This window comes from Colossoma macropomum, unplaced genomic scaffold (assembly GCF_904425465.1).
Source record: "Colossoma macropomum unplaced genomic scaffold, Colossoma_macropomum, whole genome shotgun sequence".
In the NCBI taxonomy this organism is placed as follows: Eukaryota; Metazoa; Chordata; class Actinopteri; order Characiformes; family Serrasalmidae; genus Colossoma; species Colossoma macropomum.
In genome coordinates this window covers 23064219-23085707 of record NW_023494794.1, presented here as the reverse complement: position 1 = coordinate 23085707, position 21489 = coordinate 23064219, and the positions used below count along the sequence as shown (strand labels likewise).

The 21489-nt window shown below is 39.3% G+C and overlaps 1 protein-coding gene and 1 non-coding gene across 7 annotated transcripts in view; both read left to right on the top strand.

Moving 5' to 3' along the window:
- The first annotated feature begins 3350 nt into the window (after positions 1-3350).
- Positions 3351-21489, top strand: part of prrc2b (proline-rich coiled-coil 2B) — a 40377-nt gene continuing 22238 nt past the window's right edge. For 4 of the 6 annotated variants that reach the window (XM_036580648.1, XM_036580643.1, XM_036580649.1 and 1 more), the window contains exons 1-9: positions 3351-3516; positions 10979-11157; positions 11824-12001; positions 15691-15793; positions 16663-16726; positions 17571-17714; positions 17959-18287; positions 19112-19239; positions 21056-21219. In XM_036580648.1, the coding sequence (XP_036436541.1) occupies positions 11043-11157; positions 11824-12001; positions 15691-15793; positions 16663-16726; positions 17571-17714; positions 17959-18287; positions 19112-19239; positions 21056-21219 (1225 nt within the window). In that variant the 5' untranslated portion in view covers positions 3351-3516; positions 10979-11042. Of the gene's footprint in view, positions 3517-3553; positions 3737-10978; positions 11158-11823; positions 12002-15690; positions 15794-16662; positions 16727-17570; positions 17715-17958; positions 18288-19111; positions 19240-21055; positions 21220-21489 lie in introns of those variants that run through there. The other 2 variants (XM_036580645.1, XM_036580646.1) reach the window with 2 other exon arrangements.
- Positions 16799-16939, top strand: LOC118815142. The gene has a single exon (XR_005007788.1). It is a non-coding gene; the product is annotated as a small nucleolar RNA SNORA68 (small nucleolar RNA).

The following is a 21489-nucleotide window of genomic DNA, read 5'->3' as shown; positions in this document are numbered from 1 at the left end:
ACTCACTGGCCACTTTATTAGAAACACACCTACACTGCAGCAAAGTGGAATTAGAAGAGGGATGTTTCTGATAAAGTTGTTAGACAAGCTGACTTTGTGTTCGTTTTCAGCCACAGTTTGGAATGTTTTTGTCTGGACCATAAAGCACGCATGTAAACATCTGCTGAGGCTGTTCCAGAGTGTGCTTTAGCCTGAGAGGCTGCAGCTGAACTTTGGCGCCACCTAGTGGAACACTCAGGCTAACACATCTAAATGCAGGGTAAGGAACAAAGCACTGTGAAGGCTTGATCTTCTTTATTAAAAGCTTTTTTCTGTCAAAAACTCGCGATGAACTGTAGTCCACTGTTCAGCTTCTTTGTTTGATGTGTCTGTCTCCTTTTCTTAGCGAGGTTCTTCTTGACAGCTACACATCCTTTCAGAGCCATAGCGCTGAGTCGTCTTCTCACAGCGGAAGGATGGACAGAAACACCTGTGGATGTTTTCAGATCTGAAGCAGCTTGATTTTCTCCTCTCTCTCAAAGATGAAAGCTTTAAGTGCTGTTTATTTGATGGGGACAATACCAGGTCTTCCAGGTGGTTGTTGGTATCATCTACTCATCTCAGTTCCAAAAAGCTGGGACAGTATGTGAAATGCTAATAAAAGCAGAAAGCAGTGAAATGGTGAATTCTACTTGACCTGTATTCAAAAATGTACCAAAATCTGATATTTGATGTTTTAGCTTATGACCTTTCTTTCTTTCTTTCTTTCTTTATTTCTTTAATAAATATGTGTTCATTCCATATTTGATGCCTGCCTTAAACTTTATGTGTGCCACATTTGCAATGGGAGACAGGTGGGTCAGTCTAGCACCAACACTCTCTGATTACACAGCCATGCAAAATGTGGCTTTGCATTATCATGTCGAAATAAGGAGTGAGGTCATCTAGAAGGAATCTAAAAGCACATGTTGCTCCGGAATGTACAAATATTCTTCAATGTTAACGGTGCCTTCACAAATGAGCAAGTTACCCAATATTTATCCCCCATAACAGGACAGATGCTGGATTTTGAACTTTATGCTGGTAACACTCTAGAGCTGCATCGCAATTCAGGGGCTGCATCCTTCGAAGGCTCCATTTGGGTTTAAACTGAGTCGAATAGCTAAAGATACAAATGTTAAAAAAAGCCAATGTTGTCTGAAGCAAAACTTAGGCTAACGTTTCGTTTCATTTTGGGAAACAAGCAGCAGGCGGAGAGAAGAGAACTTTAAAATCAAAGTTTTTGACTCCGTCTTTAAAGAACTTTAAAATAACTTGACAGGAGCAGCGTTTCATGACGCACCTGTAAGAGCGGGAACAGCTGTGCTGTGACGCAAACAGGAAATCCGTCGTAGAAGTAGACTGTCTTATTTCAGTTCAGGCTTCACGTGTCTACACAGCCTTCGAAGGACACGGTCTACGAAGGATGCAGCCCTTGAATTGGGACACAGCTTAGATGGTCCTTTTCGTCTTTGGCCCAGAGAACACAAGGTCCATTATTTCCCAAAACAGTCTGAATGTTGACTCTTTAGACCACAGTACATGTTTCCACTCTGCGTCAGTTCATTTCACATGAGTTGGAGCCCACAGCAACAGGCAGCGTTTCTGGATGTTGTTGATGTATGACTGCCACTGTGTATAGTACAGTCTTAGCTCGTGTTTGTGGAAGCAGTGACGGACGGCGTTTACTGACAACAGTTTGCTAAAGTTTTCCTAAGCCCATGAGGTGATATCCTTTACAGAAACATGCCGGTTTTAATGCAGTTTTTAATTCCCTGAATCTGAAGAGATTATGCCCCACAGTCCAAAAACATGCAGTCAGGCCAATTGGACGTGCTGAATTGCCCCTAGGTGTGAGTGTGTGTGTGTGTGAATGTGTCTGTCTGTCTGTCCGTCTGCCCTGTGATGGACTGGCGACCTGTCCAGGGTGTATCCTGCCTTCCGCCCAATGACAGCTGGGATAGGCTCCAGCACCCCACCGCAACCCAGAAGGATAAGCGGTTTAGATGATGTGTGTGAAGAGATTATGCACTGTAGAGAGTGAAATACCTAAAGTCCTTCCAAATGCTCATCGAGGAACGTTGTTTTTAATCTGTTGGATAATCCACTGACATATTTTCATTTCATTGCCTGCGTACTTGTACTCTGAGCAGTGACAATAAAATTGAATCTTAGTCTTAAATGTGGTTTGTATATAAATTTTCCAAATTAATACTTAAAGGGGAGTTCCACCAATTTTTCAAAATGTCTGCCTAATTTGATCTTTGAGATGTACCATTCAGAGTCATTCAGAGTGGATTAGTGTCAAATAGATGATTGTAGAGACTCAGATTTCTTTACAGTGATGGTTGCAATGTATCCAGCAAAAGTATAGCCATTTTATTTACTACCCAAAACCACCAGTGAACCTATGTGTGTTTTCAGAGTGTTTTATGTGTGATGTTGATGATGTAAAATAGCGGAAAATCTGAAAAAATATATTTTCTTTAGGAACTATTTTGCCTCACAGGCCCTGCATCCCTACTGAAAAAACCTTCCTGATGGTTTTGTAATGTGTTTTGGCTTTTTTTGAATGGGTTCATATCACAATGTAAAGGATCCTAATGGTTTAACAGGTGACTAATGGCTGACTCTAAATGCATTTAATGGTTTCCTAATGGGATTTAAAGGTGTTCTACAAGAAACTAGTGGTCTCTGTAGGACACTAGTAAGCCAATTCCCATTAGAAAGCAAAATCTTTTGGTCCTTTTTCAGCAGGGATGTACCCCTACACCATGAACAGATTTTTAAAAATGCATTTTTAGGCTTAAATCTCATCTCAAAACCAACCATAATAAAAAAAAAAAAACATCTCAGGCAGTGGGCAGTGTATTTGTAACAAAGCTTTTAAAGGTGGACGTCTGGTTCCTATCACCACCACTGGGAACAACTCTGACCTGATAAGTTTCTCTAAAACATCGACTCACATCAGGCCTGTCCAGGGTGTATCCTGCCTTCCACCCAATGACTGCTGGGTTAGGCTACAACCTAATAAAATAATAATAATTATTATTATTATTATTATTATTAATACTTAAAGGGGAATTCCACCAAATTTTCAAAATTTCTGCCTAATTTGATCTTGAGATGTACACAGAGTCATTCAGAGTGGATTAGTGTGAAATAGTTGATTGTAGAGACTCAGATGTATTATAATTATAATAATAATAATAATTATTATTATTATTATTATTATTGTTGTTGTTGTTGTTATTAAACCCACTTCAGAGGTCATTTCACTCTTGTGTCTGTAATATTTGAACTCGGCTCTAGAGGTCGCTGTTTGACACACACGTCATATCCGACAGCAGGCCGTGTGGCAACGCAAGTAAACGGCAAAACAGATTTAAAAAAAACACAGAATCGGCCGGAGAATCTTCTTCCATCCTTTCAGATTTCACAAGCAGGTGGACAAATTTCGGAACATCTGACACGCACGAAAGGTAACCAGTCTAATCGGTGAGTTATTACGCCCGTTCGTGTGAAAAATCCGCTTTTATTTTTAATCTGAAGCTCCGCTGCCCCCCCTTCGGCTTCACCGTCGCTTTGTTCTGGCGCTGCAGCCATTTTTAATCTCCTCTTCTTTATGCACCTCAAAAACCGAGAGGCAGGAAAAATAACAGACCTCTTTCTAGTGCCTGGGCCTATTTTACACTTCTAACGTCCACATTATCGGCAGGTAGAACTGAACAACGTAAATCTATGTGTTTTTACCCGCGACTAAAGAAGGTCCCGTCCCGTTTTTTTGAATTCCTGCTAGCTGTGCTCAGCTTTAACGTTACAGGCTCGCGTTACTTGGTTAAAACCGACCGTTACTTGTTGTCATTTCACTTTTTAACTAACTTTAACATCCTCGTCTGTTATTTATTCTTTTCCAGGAGTCTTACTTGGATATAAATCGTGCTTAATTGCCTCAACAAATGGAAAAAATGGCCAAGCTTTGCTAAGGTTAGCGACGCGCTAGCCCTCTTGTCCGAATTCTCCCGTTCCTCCTTAAATGGTGCAGCAGTTGCATTCTGGTGCTTGAGGTGCCTGAACGTAACCGCTGCACCGTTTAAGGTGGAACGGGAAAATTCAAACAAGAAAGCTGGCGAATAGGAAACCAACTTCGGCTTCGTAGCGATGTTTACATATAATGCTAGTTAGCTTTTTAGCGACCGAACCGTGAAAATTGAGAGCAGACACACTTTCGCGGCGGATTCCCGTGAGTAAACACCTTAATGTGATGTTTTGCTGTGGAATTCGTGAATTATTTGCGAAATTTATCTTTATTATCGAGTAATATCGTTCAGATTTGAACGCTAGGGTTTAGCGTCGTAGCATTAGCATATCAGCTAACAACTATCCCGGTTTTCTGAGAGATTTCCCTAGAAATTCAGGCTGTTTAACCCTTTAAGACTTTTTTTCCAGGAGTGTTTTATAGATTGAGTTACGTTAAATGTTGATTTAATGTTCACTTCATGTTTTTTAAACACAAAATCGTCAAGTGTAGGCTTCTCAATTCGAGTCTCTTGTATTGGGGATGCACTGAAATAGGTGTTTTGGGCTGATATCAGTTATTTATATCCAATATTTTTCGTCAGACACGTTTAGAAAATGTATACTAAAAACAAATGCAGCTTTGGAATGACTTGATTCAAATGTGCCTTCGTTTTCACAAAGAAATGACTGGCTGTGTTTCGGTTTTTCAAGCCCAGTGTTGATGTAATATGTTTTATTTGCGTGGAAATGATACACATTTAAATTATGTAGATTCAAAACACTGTTTTTCAGTGTAGAAACAGACTAACGTAAGATCTGCTTGGATGATTGTGAAGAGAGATTTATTTGCATAGCGTGTAGTAAAATGCAGAAGTAGTGCATGTATCAGTGCATCCCTACACGAAGACGGTTCTTCGAGGGTTCTTTAGGAAATTGAATAGTTATGTTTATTTTAAATGGTTCTTTGCATTAGTAGAGAATGTGTTGCATGTTCTTCTATATGGGATCTTCTTGAAAATCATTCCATGTAGCACCAAAAGAGGTTCTGCTATTGTTAATGATGTCAAGCTTGATACAATAGTAGAACCCTTTTGGGTGCTATATAGAACAATGGAACCATATTTAATCAGTACGAAGCACCATTTAAGCATGAAATAAATAGAGCCGTTGCCTTTATTAAAGAACACTGGAAGAACCATCTGTTTTAAGGGGATAGGCTATAGATTTGATCTGTTACTGTGCAACTTTAGTATTATTATTATTTTTGGATGTTCTCATTATGACTGTGGTGCTCAGTGAGGGCAGTGACGTGATCCATCACAGCGAACATGTAGGTGTCTGAACACAGAAACCAAATCCATGTTCTCTAGTAAGAAGACCCCAACCAGCTCTCTGGGATGGGACCATGACTGTGGGGGGAAAGGGGCTCCACAACAGGGACATTTTAAAGGAAAGAGTTTTTAGTAAGATTTATACATCGAGTGTGTTGTTCGGTTGTAGCAGCGTCAATCTGTCCCTCACAGTTAGCTTCACAGATGGCGAGATCTTCGTGTTATTCAGCGTAGTGATGGATTATACCAGCAATACTTGCATAACAGTATATGTGTCGCAGCCTGATGGTGATTTTCAGTTTTATTTAATTAATTTATTTATTGTGTATTCTTATTTGATACACTTTACACAGTGGTAAGTTTCCTTTAATGACACCTGGTTTCTGGTTAACCTTTACTGTGCTCGTCATAATAGGAGAAGACAGTCCAATCGAAACAAGCAAAGCCAGGTTTGTAAGAGATTCCTTTAGCATAGAGTCACAGCACTCAAAGAAGGGGTTTATTGTTAATTTTAACTCTGATGCACTTGTGGACATCTGCTTCTCCAGCGATTCTTCTGAAATGAAGGGCATTAATAGTGAGTTTATCCCCCTTTGCTGCAGTAACAGCCTCTACTCTTCTGGGAAGGCTTTACTGTAGATTTTGGAACATTGCTGTGAGGATTCGGTTGAGCATTAGTGAGGTCAGGTACTGATATTGGATGATAAGGGGCCGGATTCACGAAATCTTGAAGAAAAAACTTGCAGAGGTTCTTAAGACAAACGCTAAGACGTTCATAAGAATGTTCTTAAATGCAGTTCTGTAAAAGAAACTTAAGTTCTCAAATATTCTCTTCAGAAAATCTTAATTAGTTTCTGTTGTTTTCTTATCGCAAAACCTTCTGTCTCCAAAATGGTAACTTTACAGGAGAAGGAAAAAACATACTTTACTTTTAATGTTAGTCAATGGAACCGGACATTTTTCCAAGTCATTTTGGGCTGTTTATTTTGGTTCCTTCATCATGAAATTTACACACAATTTAAAGAACAGTCACTTTCAGATTGTCAAAAACAGAAAAATGACAAAAATGGAGGTAAGAGGTTTTGTTCAGACAGCAGCGATATGGACTTTATGTTGCATTTTACAGCTTTCAGCAAACAACATGAGAGATTGTGAATTAGTTTTAACAGTTTTTTTAGTTTAGTTTAATCTGCTCAGAAAATGGAGGAAAAACGTCAAACAAAGCATTTAAAAAATTAGCAACCAAGAACTAGAGGTGATGGTGGAAAAACAGCCAACAGGAAACAAATCCTGTGATTGTGAGTTGATGGCGGAAAATAAGGGACGAGGAGCAGCAGAGGCAGCGTCCGATAATTGATTTAGGTCAACTCTTACAAACTAAGACAAGTTTAAGGCTGTTCTAAGCTTAAAAACACATTTAAGAACGTAATGTTTTCAAGAATAGCACTTGTTCTTATTATTATTCTTAAGAAAGGAGATAAGAAAAAACCTGAGAAGTTCTTAAGAAGTTGTTTGAAGAATAACAACTTTTTTCAAAAGAATGAAGTAAAAAAAAACACATTTAAGAAGGTTTTCTTTCTTAAGACACTTTCGTGAATCCGGCCCCAGTTCTGGATCGCTTAGACTGACTCAGACTCGTCCCAGAAGTTCAGGATTGAGCTCCATCACTCCAGAGAACACGGTTCCACTGCTCCACAGCCCAAAGCTGGGGGGCTTTATACCCCTCTAGTCCACGCTTGGCGTTGGGCATTGTGACCTTAAGCTCGTGCAGCTGCTCCAGAGCATCTCGTTTTATTAGCAGTAGGGTTTTACCTGTGCTGTTGTGTATGTGCTCTAGTGCTTGTTTTTTGTAGTGTCCCAGGTCTCTGCGCTACAGCAGGGTCTTGCAGTATATTGTGTTAGTCTTTATGACAGTTCTGTGTAATGGTTAGTTCTGGCCACACAGTCTGACTGAAAATTAAAGTTATCCCTTGTCCAGGGCTGCTCCGATATGTTGAACTGTGGGCCTATATACAATATTTTTCTTGTGCATATCTGCCGATACAGATACATAAGCAATAATAACATTATGGCGAAATGAAACATTTATGTATGTAGGATTACAAATGAAATGAATAAAATGCAGATATTTTTAACACAGTAACCCACTGTTGCCTAAAAACTGAACATCGGTTTGCAGTGAGTCTAATCTAATCATCTGTCCGACGCTGATATATTTTTAAACATGTATCTGCTACATGATTTCAGCAAATATCTGCTACACCATTTCATTCCCAGTTTTCTCATTGCATCACTATGGCAGAGGACTGTTTTGTGATAATGACTAAGAAACAATATGATGTAGCCCTGATCGTGAATGCTGGATTATTATCATTATTTTTCTTTCCGTCAGTGGACGGACCGATGTTTGTTTCTATTCTCTCTCTCTCTCTCTCTCTCTCTCTCTCTCTCTCTCTCTCTCTCTCTCTCTCTGTGTTAGAAAAGTCATTTGTGACTAATCTGAGCGCCGATTATGTAGTTGGGGTCCTTCTGAGCTCAGATTTTGAACTCCTGTAATTGCGCGCCACGCAGATTTCTGCACGAAATTATGTCGCTTTTATTAGACTGTTTGAAGTGCTGTGAGGCTGAAGAGGTTGTGACTCCTTTGTTCATTTAACTCTCTTTTCTGGTCTCATGAGGGCTGAACGACATGGAAGGGGAGAAGTCATATTGTGGTATTGATGATTCTTCCTGTAATTGGGAAGTCAAAAATTTAACCCTGATAAACTACCTGAGTGGAGATAATAAGAAGACCGGTATAAAAAAAGGGTTATTTAAAGGTTAAATTAGGGCAGTAGTTAAGTAATCAGGCTGTGTGATGTTAAAGGTGTAAAGATTTTATTGCAATATCAAAAAGTTAAAATTTGCTTCTATAAAAAGTAAAAGAAAAAAGGCCAGCGTCCTTCAGTGTCTTATGAGCATCTCTTGTTTACTGTGCTTCATAGAAATCACTATCAGGGATAAAAACTAGGCTTGTGGGTGCAGCCTGTTGGAGTAAAGTGGGTGGGGCTGATGATATGGACACACCCACCCTCAAATGATTGGGCTTTTTTATCCAAAGAACATACATTTTAGGGCTTTATTTTGTTAGAGGCTGATACGGCAGATGCTAATATGATTGTAAATTTTCCACAAAATTAAAAATTCAGGACGTGAGAATTGTAGGCCGACATCAGATATTTTTCATATACATGTCAGATGATGCTGGTAAATGTAGAAATTAGCATTACAGAGAAAAATAAGAGTTTTGCATGGTTACAAAATTCAGTAAAATGAATGTAACCCAGACATTTTAGTACAGTAACTCCGCATTGCCTACATATTCTGTTATTTCTGAGCATGATAACGTCATCAAACGTCTGTCTGAAACTGATATGATTCCAGTATTGTTGTGCATCCTTTTTAAAAATGACACCAATGCTGAAAATGCTACACCTCTACATGTGGGCAAAATACCATATTGTTATTATATTGCTTTGTTACATTATCTTGACAACAGCTTATCTGAATCATGTGAATGATTTCATTCAAAGCCAGAGACCATTTACGATTGGTCCGGAAACATTTGTTGATTAGTTAGAGGCTAATTTGCAAATTTCATACTTTTGCGACATCACCGCTGCTGATGTTGCGATAACAATTCTTAAACGATAAATTATGCAGCCCCAATATTTACAGTACATTCATGCTTTTTTTCACCCCTCTCCAGTAGCAGTGGATCTTAAAAATGGAAAAAATCATGCTACAGTAGCATAAGGATGTTTTTATGATTATAGTGAGCTAATGGAACAACCTGATTTTAGGATTAACTATTTGGGTACTGTACTATTGCTCAATAATAACATACAAAACAGTTGCGTAAGTCACAGGGAACAAAGTGTAAGATATTAAATGTTTGTATGATATTAAAATTGTTATTAGTCATCCTTCAAAGTTGTAATGGAAACAAAAGATAGAAATTTAGAATCATGGGTTTAAAAAGGCTCATCAGATCTGAGAAATATGTGGATGCGTTCTGATATTCTAATGAGCCCGCCGCATTGGACGACCGGCGGACAGATGAGCTAGTTTGATAGATCAGTTATGCTTTCCAGGTTGGCTTTCGTTTGGTTGTAAGCTTCCCCTCTAAGTTTCTCCCACTTGAACACGGAGAGACCCTGGAGGTGGAGGGGGCACAGTTTTGGTAAAGCTCTGTAAAGCTAGGTTGATGACAGTAAAATTGTCCCCATCATCCTTGTGATTGGTGAGGATTCGGCTTACGTCGGCTCTACCCAAGATTAGGGCCGCCCACATCAATAGAGGAGAAATTTGGCAAAATACATCAGCCGTTTAGTGGACATAAGGAAGTTATTCACAGGTTGTACTTTGTACATGTAAATCGCCAAATCTCCAAAATGAGAACTTTGCAAGAGAAAGAAGAAACATACTCTACTTTTAATGTAAGTTAATGGAAACCGACTTTTGTCCAAGTAATTTTGGGCCGTTTCTGTTGGTCTATTCGTCATGAAATTTACACACAATGTGAAGGACCACAGGAACGTTCAAATTATGTCAAAAAATTTAAAAACAACAAAAAAGGAGATATGAGGTTTTGCTCCAACAGCAGCGAATTGTAGTGGGACTTTTTTGTTAAATTAAGCAAACCTTTCGTTTTTTTTCATTTGTACATCATGCTCATATTTTCATTTGGGTTGCCAGGGCAGGTCCTTGACTCTGCGTTAGAGCTTGAAGCAGTTAAGAGCAGAAGAGAGTGGAGCTATATTTAACGATTTGCTCTTTTTATACTGGTTATTTTTCTGTGATGAAAAACTCTGAGTGACACTGAGCTGAACGTAGGACACGGTGGACCTCTCTGAGGCAGCCGAGGACTTTTCAGGGCTGTACTGAATGTGAATTCGAGCTCGTGCTGTTGGGTTTTGCCAGGAGGAAAATATTCAGCTCAAGCTGATCATGGATATTTGGGTTAAAGCCAGGCATGTAAAAGATTACCTCTGTTCTGATTTAAAAGATTTCAAACTGATTAAGAAAATAATGGTAATATTGAAGAGAAATTTATCAGTTTTTCAGAATTTCAAAATAATTAGTTTGAAATGTAAACAGAGTGATTCGGAGTGGTTTGGTGTGAAATGGTTGATTTTAGAGACTCGGATTCCTTTACAGTGGTGGTGATAGGAACCAGGGGGTTGCCATGACTACAACACAAATATAGACGTTTTATTTACTATCCAAAACCACCAGTGAACCTATGTATGTCACCCGAGTTTTAGATGGAACGTAAATGGTGGAAAACTTGAAAGGTTTTCTCTGGGGACTAATTTGCCTCACAGCACCCTGCATGTATCTCGCCACTATGAATGTGTTTTAAAAGTACGTTTAAGGTCAAATTTTTTTTTTTTTTTTTTTTAGGGGTATTACTCTGTAGACGTCTGGTTCCCGTCACCACCACTGTAAACAATTCTAATTCTAGCTGCTCTAGAATGCAATATGTCCCCTTCTGTGTCTGTACTGGGTATATTTATGCATTTGAGATGATGGAGGCTTGAGATGTATTTATTTATTTGTATCCACAGAAACAGAAGGTACAGAGGAAGAGGCGCAAAGAAAAATTTCCTTACTCGATGACATTACATCGCAATGTCCGATCGTTTGGGGCAAATAACCAAGTCCAAGGATGGGAAAAGCAAGTATTCCTCGCTCAGCCTATTTGACAAGTACAAGGGAAAGTCAATAGAAACTCAGAAAACCACAGGTAAGATTATAATAACTGACTTTTTACTTTAAGAAATGTTTTGTTTTAAAAAAAAAAATTCTATGATGTGCAACGCAAGTTGAGCTATGTGATGACATGATCTATAATGTCATGTCTATATTGTCATGTCATGGTGTTTTATGTGTGAGGACCACAGTCCTTAGTATTGTAGTATTATATAGTGATTTGAAAGGGCCCATATCATGGAAAACTATATTCTCCCTGCTATTTTGAAACGGCTTTCGCAGAGCAAATAAACATTGGTTCGTTTTGAAACATTAACATTGACTCCCCAGCCCATATAATCGAAAATAAGCTGCAAAAATATCTAGTGATGTCACTAAAACCATTTTCTTTACATATTTCAGTTTGTAGCATTTTATCTAAATGACCATGTAAAAATGAGTTTTAACTATTTTTATTTAATAGGCCTTCGCAAAGGCTACATGCACCTTGAGTGGGCTGGGAATTGTATTATCAGATTGCAAGAAAAATGTTGGATATGGACTTATTGTGTGTAATGGCAGTGATGCAGTGTTGTATGTATTCTAATCATGAAGTAAATGCATTTGTTTGTAATGTATCTAAGTGGGATAAAATATAAAAGCACTGTTAAAAGGCTTATTTTGTTAATTTATCCTCTTCCTTTCTTTCCCTCTCGATCAGTTGTTCCACGACATGGCTTGCAGAGTCTCGGTAAAGTGGCCACTGCCCGGCGCATGCCCCCACCCGCTCACCTGCCGAGCCTGAAATCCGAAAATAAAGGAAACGATCCAAACGTGATTATTGTGCCCAAAGACGGAACAGGATGGGCGAACAAGCAGGAACAATCCGATCAAAAGAGGTAGGGTAAAGCTGTGTGGACTAACTCGTTGCCTGGTGCTAAAATTCAAGCCGCAGCACAATCATTTGTGTGACTGTAGTGAGCATGATGGAAAAACGGCAGGAGATTTGGGCCCAAATGCTGTTGCTGTATGTATACTTGCAAAGAGTAATTAAATAATAAGGTCAAATAAATTCAGGGTCACTAAACTGGCCTACATCCCAACTTTCCAAGATTTCCAAGACTTATTAGTGTTCATTAAAGAGGAATTTTCAAAATGTCTGCATAATTTGGTAAGCAATCATTCAGAGTGGTTTGGTGATCAGAAACAGGGGTCGCCATGTCTACAACACAGAAACGGATGTCTAATGTTGATGGTGGTAAAATAGTGAAAAATCTAAAAGGTTTATTTGGGGACTATTTTGCTGTACAATGCCCTGCACGTATCTCTCCACTATGAGTGGATTTAAAAATTTTGTTGTACTCAAAGCTATCGTTAAGACGACGTGTCGGGCATCATGTATTTTCTGTGCGGGAGCTTTCAGAGGAGGACCTCTGGTTCCTATCACCACCACAGTGAACAATTCTGACTCAGTAAATTTCACACCAAACCACTCTGAATGAACATGTTTACATCTTAACCATTTAATTATGCAAATTTGAAATTAGGTGGAATTCTCCTTAGGGTTTTTTTGCTTTTTGGCCAAAAACCGATAGTGCTGCTTCAGTTCATGCTTAGGTCTATATTAGCCAAAGCTGTCTTTTAAAAAGCAGTTCCTTCTCTGAATAGAGATGTGGAGGGATATAGAGATATTTAAAGATGGAGTGAGTCTCCACAGAGCCGTGGGTTGTGTCCTGGGTGTGTGTTTCGGCCTTGGTTAGGAACTAAGGTGCGTCAGCAGGTGATTCTTTCCTTTCTCAAGACAAAGGAGAGAGGGGGAGTGCTAGTGAAAGGAAAGTGTGTGTGTTTACGTGAATGAGTGAAGAAGTGAGATGTTCTTTTCTGAAGGTCTGTCTGTGTGGGTGGAGAACATTATGCTGCTGTAACTCAGTAGGCGATGATTGGAGAGAGTTGGTGGAGGATGAATATTTGCTGTAAAAAGACTTGTTGTTTTAACTTGAAGTCAACCTGTCATCAAATTTTACCTGGCTAGTTCATGTCCTGGTAATATTAAGCACAGTTCTTTGTTTAAATGATTAAATAGAAGTTGAAATCTTCAGGTATGAGTTTTATAACCGTGTTGCCACAAATAAGCACAGATAATGTGATGTACTAACAGTGCCTACTACACTTTTAGTCCGTTTAGCTGAATGTATGTGTCGGGGATCTTTGTCACGTTTCAAATGCAAATGCAGCAGACCCTCCATCACCTCCCGCTGTCTAGTCCACGTCATCTGAAGCAGTCCGCTTTATTTTCGAGGCAGCAGGTGTGAAGGAACGGACGTTTTTTTTGGTGCTGGCATTAATGTAACATGGACACCGGAGCTCTTCTGTTTCCTCTTGTACCGCCTGTTCTTTAGTAAAGGCAGTGGTTCTATATAGAACACTCAGTGATCCACTTACATGCTTAAATGGTTCTTGGCATGGTGAGATGATTCCTCAGATTGACGGAGAACGTGTTGTATATGGTTCTCTATAGAACCTTTTTGAAAATGGTTGTATGTAACACCACAGAAGGTTCTGCTATTGTTAAGATGTCAAGCTTGTAACGTAGAAAGTAGAAAAACCCTTTTTGGTGCTTTGTTGAAAGGCTTCTGTTTAGAGCCATATACAGCACGTTTCTTCAATCTGAAGAACCATTTGGTCATGCAAGTGGTTCTATGAGTGTTCATGGTTCCATATAGAGCCGCTGTCTTTAGTAAAGAACTTCTGAAGAGCCATCTTTTTAAAGAGTGTACTGAAGCCTAAGTGACTGTCGTAATTTCGAAACTCCAGCTGTGTCTGATGGTAAAGGGGGGGGCAGATGTTTGTGATCGACATATAAAAAAAAAACAAAAAACTAACAACTTGAGAAATTTTGTAAAGCTAAATTTGCCTTCTTTTTTTTTAATTTCTGATCCACCTTAAATGGTACAGCAGCTACATTTGGATGTAAACATGGCCAAAGATTTTTGCTGATCCGGTTTGATATAATTCGATTACATAATAAGACTGAGGTGTTTATATTCTCACTCTACTCAGCAGCCTGATGGAAAGTCTGTTTACATGCTCACTACAAGTAATCCAATTCAAAATTACATGCATGTGTAGAGAACCACTTAGTGTAGACGTTACCATGACAGTGAGCATCTCCTGAGTCCAATCAGAGTGAAACCAGCAGCAGTGTGTTTGTGAGTTTTCAGCTGGCGCACTTGTTTTTAATTACTTCAAAACGATTTTTACAATGGTCAAATTCAGGAAAACGTACTTCACATGTACTGATTAAAAGAAGGACGAGAGGAAGACGTCGTGTTCTGAGACACATAAGCTGGACACCTGTCCCACCGCCGTCTTTTAGAGATTAAACTTCGTCTCATCTGCAGACCAGTTTCTGCTCCCACCATGTGGAACGTTATAAACTTGCGCTAATGCGAACGCTAACGCACATGCGCAGAACGTACTTAAATTTTCCGATTAGGAATCTAATCAGGTACAGGTGTTTACTTGGTTATTCTTCTTCTATTTAACAGATTATTTATATGACTGCCCACCTCATTTAATTAAATAGAAATTGTATTTGAATTGTCTCAATCGGACTAGTCTATTCTGATTGAGGTATTTACATGGACGAATTCTATTCTGGTTGAGCTATTAGTCTAATTATTAACGCGTTATCAGGCGGCTTGTAAACGTGGCTATTGAGGCGCCTGTACAGGTGGATTGAAGGTGGAACAAAGTTTGAGCTAAAAGCTGCCAAATAAGAAGCCAGCAATTCATATTTGAGTCAACATTTAAGTGTTTTTGCCAGGCCTGTGCAGCTAGTGTTAGAAAGCAATATTGACAGGTTTATTGATGCATCGTTCAGTTTTGTTTTTACTGTTTGGCAAAATAAAAAATATTTCAGATTTGCTCTGTTTGTCGAAAATGGTTGTATAAAATTGAAGACATCTTGTAGTAATACAGAAATGTTAACATAAAAAAAGGGTTAACTTAAGCTTCTAAAATAGATATACCGAAACATTCAGAAGTTTTAGTTACTTAAAACATGGCTAGAATGGAAATCAACGGGCAGCTAATCCAGCACCAAAACAAATACACTTATTTGAGCAAATTATCAAATAAGTGTATTTTATTTTATTTTATTTTATTAACAAATCATGCATAGTAAAGTGGGTGATGCAGCAAAAAATAATTTCACAGTACTTGGATATATTCACCAGATGTGATGTCATAACATCTAATTTTCTGAGATTTGGCAAGTCGGAAAAGAAGCTAAAAAGCAGTCAGCAGTGCCACGTTTAAAAATACCTTCAAAAACTATGAATATAACAATGTCGTCCACAGTGTGCTCAGAACATTTGTCACGATAAGTATATAGTCATGTTTCCCAGTCCTAATGCAAACCTGTTTCAAAGAATATTTTGAAGGAAAAATGTTATTTCCCTGTTTTGATGTCATCATTTTTAAAGGAGCTCTTGGTTAAAATGATGAGTCAGCGCGTTTTGTCTCCTTGTGTGATCAGCGCAGCAGACAGGCTAAACACGTCTTTCTTTACTCTTTTCTTTTTCAGTTCCATTGCATCGACAGCACAGCTGCAGGAGTCGCAGCCACAGCTGCCTTTGCAGAAATCTGTCTCCAATCTTCAGAAGCCAACACCGGCAGCCAGCCAGGAGGTAAGAAGGAGCATGTGACATTTCAGTATACGGGCCGTTTTTATGGCTTTTTAACTGTGTATTATTAAAAAAAAAAAAAGTGTAGACAGCAAATTAATTTATGTATATAATGTAGTGAGACAGAAAAAGAGAGCTTTGCAACTTGTGGTATAAAGTATCAAAACAACTTGATTGCATAAATTTAGGTATTTTTTTGTCCCAAGTGTAATTTACTGTAAAAGTAATTAAATATGACTTACAGTATTTGTTTATGTACTTTGTTGGCACAAAACCTTGTGTCCATTAGGCTTTTGAAAATATCAGCTGCTCTTTATTTTGTGATGAAATTTCCTGATGAGTACACCAACAGAAATGCTCCACATTTCAAACGTTATTACTAGTTTCTGTTTGAAGTTAGAACTTTTGTCCTTTTCCTGTAAAGTTACAATTTTGGAGATACAGGGTTTTGTTGCAGCAGCACTCATACCTTATTTTGGCTATAAATAAAACTTGAAGCCTACATTCACTTTTGTTAGGAGTGTAAATACACTGTGATGCAGCAGTCTGAAAGTGCTGAGTCATTCTGCATCAATTTTGGCGAAGATAATTGATTATTATGGTAATCACATGGGGGCGGGGGGGTGACCAAATGTCTAAAAAGCTTGGTTTGTTGTTTTTATTGTTATTAGTGTAAATAGTTCCTTCCATTAAGTTTGTTAAATCAGTTCTAAAAAGTTCTTAATTATGCCAAAATAAATTAAATTGTGGTGGAGTGACATTTCATGATGCAGTTTGTACTAACACAGTTTATGTCAGCAATAAATGTTGCATTTGTACCTGTAGTATTCATTCTTTTCTTTTTTTTTTTCTTTGTTTTTAAACTATTACAGAGCACAAGCACAGGTGGACCAAAGCAATGGGCACAACTAAATGGAAAGGCAGTAGATCAAGATGGTAACATTTTTTTATCCTGTTCACGTTTTTTTTCATTATCCTGTTCACAACACGTACATCAGATATAGAAAAACTGCACACAAACCCAAAGGTCATTGTCATGTTCGGTTGTGATGACCTATGCTGTGTGTGCGTAAAGCAAAACGTCAGAACCTTGTCGCCTTTTATAGGCTGCGTCTGTGCCAATAGAAGTGAATTCAAGGTCCTACATTCAGCGCAGTTCGTTCTGCACTGGAGTCCCTGAGAGTTGTTTTTATTAGGTGTCTGCTGTGTTGATAAGTTGAAAAGCAGTAGTTAGGAGAGAACGTTCTAGAGACGAACGCGACACCTCCTCCAAATTTGGCTTTGTTTTGGATTTAATTATAACGAGAGCGTCATTAGTGGTGATAGAAACCAGGGGTCGCTGTGTGTACGACACTAATCTAAAACCACCAGTGAGCCTACTCGTGTCTTGAGGTTTTATGAGGAATATTAGTAGGCAGTAAACTCTTCAAATGACTGGTTCCATTTGCTGCCACTGTAAATAATTCTGAGTCTAGAACTCTGTATGTAGATTAAATAATCTTAGTCAGTCTTTATATAGTTTGTCATACATAAAAATGCAACCCATTATACAGTGAAACAGCATATGGCAAAAAAAAAATGAATACAATGAGAGCTTAATAGAAGTGGAAAGCTAGTCATACAAAAAAAGTTGAAATACAGATATATACATATTAAAAAGAACGGGTGCTTAGAAAATGCTAAACTAATACTTGTAATAGATGCCTGATGAGTACTAATAAGTAATTAATAAATATGTGGTTAAGTGCACACATCTCACCATCCTTTACCTGTTTTGCAGGTTTAAGGGCCTCAAGCCGACTGCAGCCCTTCTCTCACGAGGAATTTCCGACGCTGAAAGCAGCAGGAGAACAGGACAAGGCTGGCAAGGAAAGAAGCGCCTTCGATCTGTCGTATGGGCCAGGACCAAGCCTCCGCCCTCAGAGTAAGTGTTTCTATTCCACCTGCCTGTCAATTTCAGTGCCCATATCATGGAAAACCAAATTTCCTTCGCTTTTTTTGTTTTTGAGAATAAAATCCCCAAAAAAATGCAGAATGTGCATGAAATCTTAAATCTGCTGTTGGGGGGAAAAAGCGAATGGGGAAAAAATCAGTGTTTACAAATAAAATGTAAGTGATTTGTCCTCCTCTTCCAGTAGTTATTAATTTTTTTTTCTTTCCTTTCATAGACGTAACGAGTTGGAGGGAGGGGGGCGGGCGGAATCTACAGCCCCTCTCTCTGTCCCCCGCCCTCTCCTCCGAGACAGAGGGCAAGGCCAGCGGCCCGACTGAAACCGCAGCACCTCTTCCTCCTCCACCTCCTCCTCCCTCCTCATCCTCCGCCCCCTCCTCCCTGTCCTCGTCTGCCAATGCCGCCCCCACTGCCACAGCTCCATCTCCCGATCTGAAGGAGCCGTCGCTGCGACCGGCTCAGCCACTGCGCAGAGCAGCGCCCTCTGCCCTGCAGTACCAGCTCCACCACACCACCACCACCTACCATGACATGCTGCCTGCCTTTGTAAGTACAGTACAGGGAGGAAATGGCTAAAAAACAAGAATTAAGATCTGTTACAATTCACACAGAATTACCAAGAAGGCCCAAGTGTGCACAGAAAGTTATACATTGCAGAGAAGAGTTAAAGATAGGATTTTTAGGAGGTTTTTAGTTTTTTTGCGAGTGAAAAGTGAACAGAGATGTTGATAAGTCAGTTCATGTCAGAGTCAAGACATGTATTTAGTGGGGAATTTTGGTATTTTCCTAATTAGCTGCAGCTGTTGCATTATAAAACTCAACACCTGTCAAATCACAAGCCTTTCATTACAGAAAAACCTTTAGTCTGATCAACTGAAGCACTACATGTAGTCAATGTGGTGTTTAAAGGAAAGAGGCAAAACAACTTGAACCAGCTGGTTAGTCTACAGTTTGAAGAGCAAACATGCAAGCTAGCTCTCATAATCGCTAATCCAGCTGGTTATAGTAGGTATGAAAGGAATGTGGTTTGTAATTTACTAAAACTTCAGTTATATTGGCTGATGAATAAAGTTATAATAGCTATTGACTTGGCTAGCACACTTGCTATCCCAGCTTTACTTTGTAGCCAACTGTTTAAGTTGTTTTATTCATTTACTGCCTAATGTTGGCTATCCTGATTTAAGCAGTTTTTTTGTTTGTTTTTCTGAGGCTGAAATGCGAGTTCTTAGTCGTTAGAATGTTTCTGTGATGATTTCGTTTCACAGTTGCGTTTTCATGAGTTTTTGCCTAGGGTTTTTTTTTTTTGGTGTTTGTGGTGGTGTTGTTGGTGGTGTTTATTTGTTGACTTTTATTTGTCTGATTTTATTCAGATGTGCCCTAAAGAGACTCGAGATGGCCCTGGCTCCACTGAGCACGGCTCTGCCGCTGTGATCGCCCCCATGCGCTTTGACGCCAGGCCCACCTTTAGACCAGCTTTCACTGCTCCTGAGCCTGTCAAGTAAGTACCAAACTCTGAGCTACTGATGTGTCACCTTAGTGAGGTGCACTGGCTTCAAACTACGATTTCATTATTTGTTACGTAATTTCGAATTTCGAATTGTCTTCATCTATCAGTGTTCGCTCACTACAGTAACCGGTTATCTGAATACATCGGAGTTGTGTAATACACTTTCACAGTAGACTAAATGGGGTTTTTAACGCATTCTGTAAAGCTTGCGACAGTAGCTACAAAAGATCACGACAGGTACTAAAAGGCTGGAATAAAGCAAAAATGAGTTCTGCAAGGACTGGATTGATGAGATGCAGCTCATCAACTACTGGTATTTCATTTGCTAATTCAGGTGTTGTAGTGCAGAGTGGGGGGAAAAAAGGTACGCTGTTATTGATCCCCACTAATTTTTGCGTGATTTCGTAGAACAGGGGTGCCCAAATCTGATCCTGTATATCTATCACCCTGTAGAGTTCAGCTCCAACACACTTGGCCTGAATATTAAGATGCTCCTGAAGGCTTTAATTTCCAGGAGCATGTGTGCTAGATTTGGGTTAAAGCTGATCTCTCCAGGACAGGAATTGAGCATCTTTGCTGTAAAAGAACCACTCTTGATTGCCTAAAGAACCCCACTATGGGTGGTTCTTTAGAAAAACATTTTTGTAAATGAGATGTATGAACGTAGTGTAAAGGTTCTCTAAGGCCCAATCCCATTCTTGTTTTTACCCCTTGAAATCTTCCCCTACGAAATGGGACCCTCAAATAAAGAACGTTACTTTTTTAACAGGCTGCTAGCGGTGCTTCATAGAAGCAGAGTTATTTATTATCACCCACTCCCAGTTCTTCACTGATAAGAAGCTGAAGTCAGCTGTCCGCCAGCTTCCTGTTCAAATTTTCCCGTTCCGCCTTAAGTGTGGAACATTTAGCTAGCTACCAAGACATCAGCATACTACTAGCGATATGCACTGAATGGCATTAAACTAATATAATACAGTGGTGCTGTAATTTTTAACAGAGAAAATTCTCACATTTGTGGGTTTCTTTGGTGACTTACTCAGCCATCTTGCCAGTTTTTCTTTGTTTCCCATAACACACTGTTTGGAGTGTGACTCTTAAAAAACCTTTGAGGGCCATGTAGCCCAAACACTTCGCCCTACCCCTCTATCTCCAAAAAAATTGGGACACCCTACCCCTAGTTGTGAACGCTCAAAACGAAGCGGTAGGGGAGCTTCTGCGTTGACTAGAGTTTTACACATACAGAGAACCATGGGTACAGCGTGATCGATCAACAGTCAATCAGCAGTCTGTCTGTAGGCTAACAAGAATATTTTGAAAGGATCTTATATACATGCAAAACTGTGGGGGAGGAAGGAGGAAGAAAAGGAGTTGGTGTAGAAGGAGAATATGAAATGAGATGAGGGGGTGATATCACCTTAAGGTTGTGAGACAAAGGATCATCTCAGTACAAACATAGGAGTGAGTTGACAAGGTTAGAGTTGACCTTTCACCCTCATCCCTTTCTGCATAGGTCGGGTGACAGTTATTACTTTTCTACAACAAAAGGCAATTTGCTAAAACTCTACAGTAAACATGGTTAAGACCCTTGAGAAAATAACATATAAGGGAAAAACAACATATGTTGAATATTTTCTCTCAGGGTTGAACTGGATTAGGCCTAAATTCTTTAAAGCTTTTTCACACATTAATGGGACGAAAGTGGTTCTTCTGTTGCATCACTGAAAGAACCCATTGTGGTACTTATCATAGTTCATAATCAGAAATCTCTCTGTGGAATGTAGCTTATTTTATTTTTGTGTGTTTTTAGTGGAGACGTGCGAAGGGAGAACCGTTTCACCCGAGTGCCCCCTCGTCCCTCACCTCGACCTATCCGTCGCCCTGGAGACAGGGCACCCCGTCCCGCCATCATCAACCCTGATGACCTGAAAGACCTGGATGACCTGGACAACGACTGTGAGGACGGATGGGCAGGTACGTTAACCAGGGACCAGGCTTGGGCAATTTGATGATGTCAATGCCAGTATGATCCTGACCGATGTTACTGTTCTGTTGAGGCCGTGATAATTAACTATACATATAACTGCATGTCATGTTTAACGGTGTAAAAAGTCATGAGCAGCCAGGTTGGTATGTGTTGTTTTTTTTTGTTTGTTTTTTTTGTTTGTTTGTTTTTTTTAATTCATTAATTTATTTATTTTTAAGTGCTGAATTCTTAGTGGAGGTGCCATTTCCTTGGGTTTT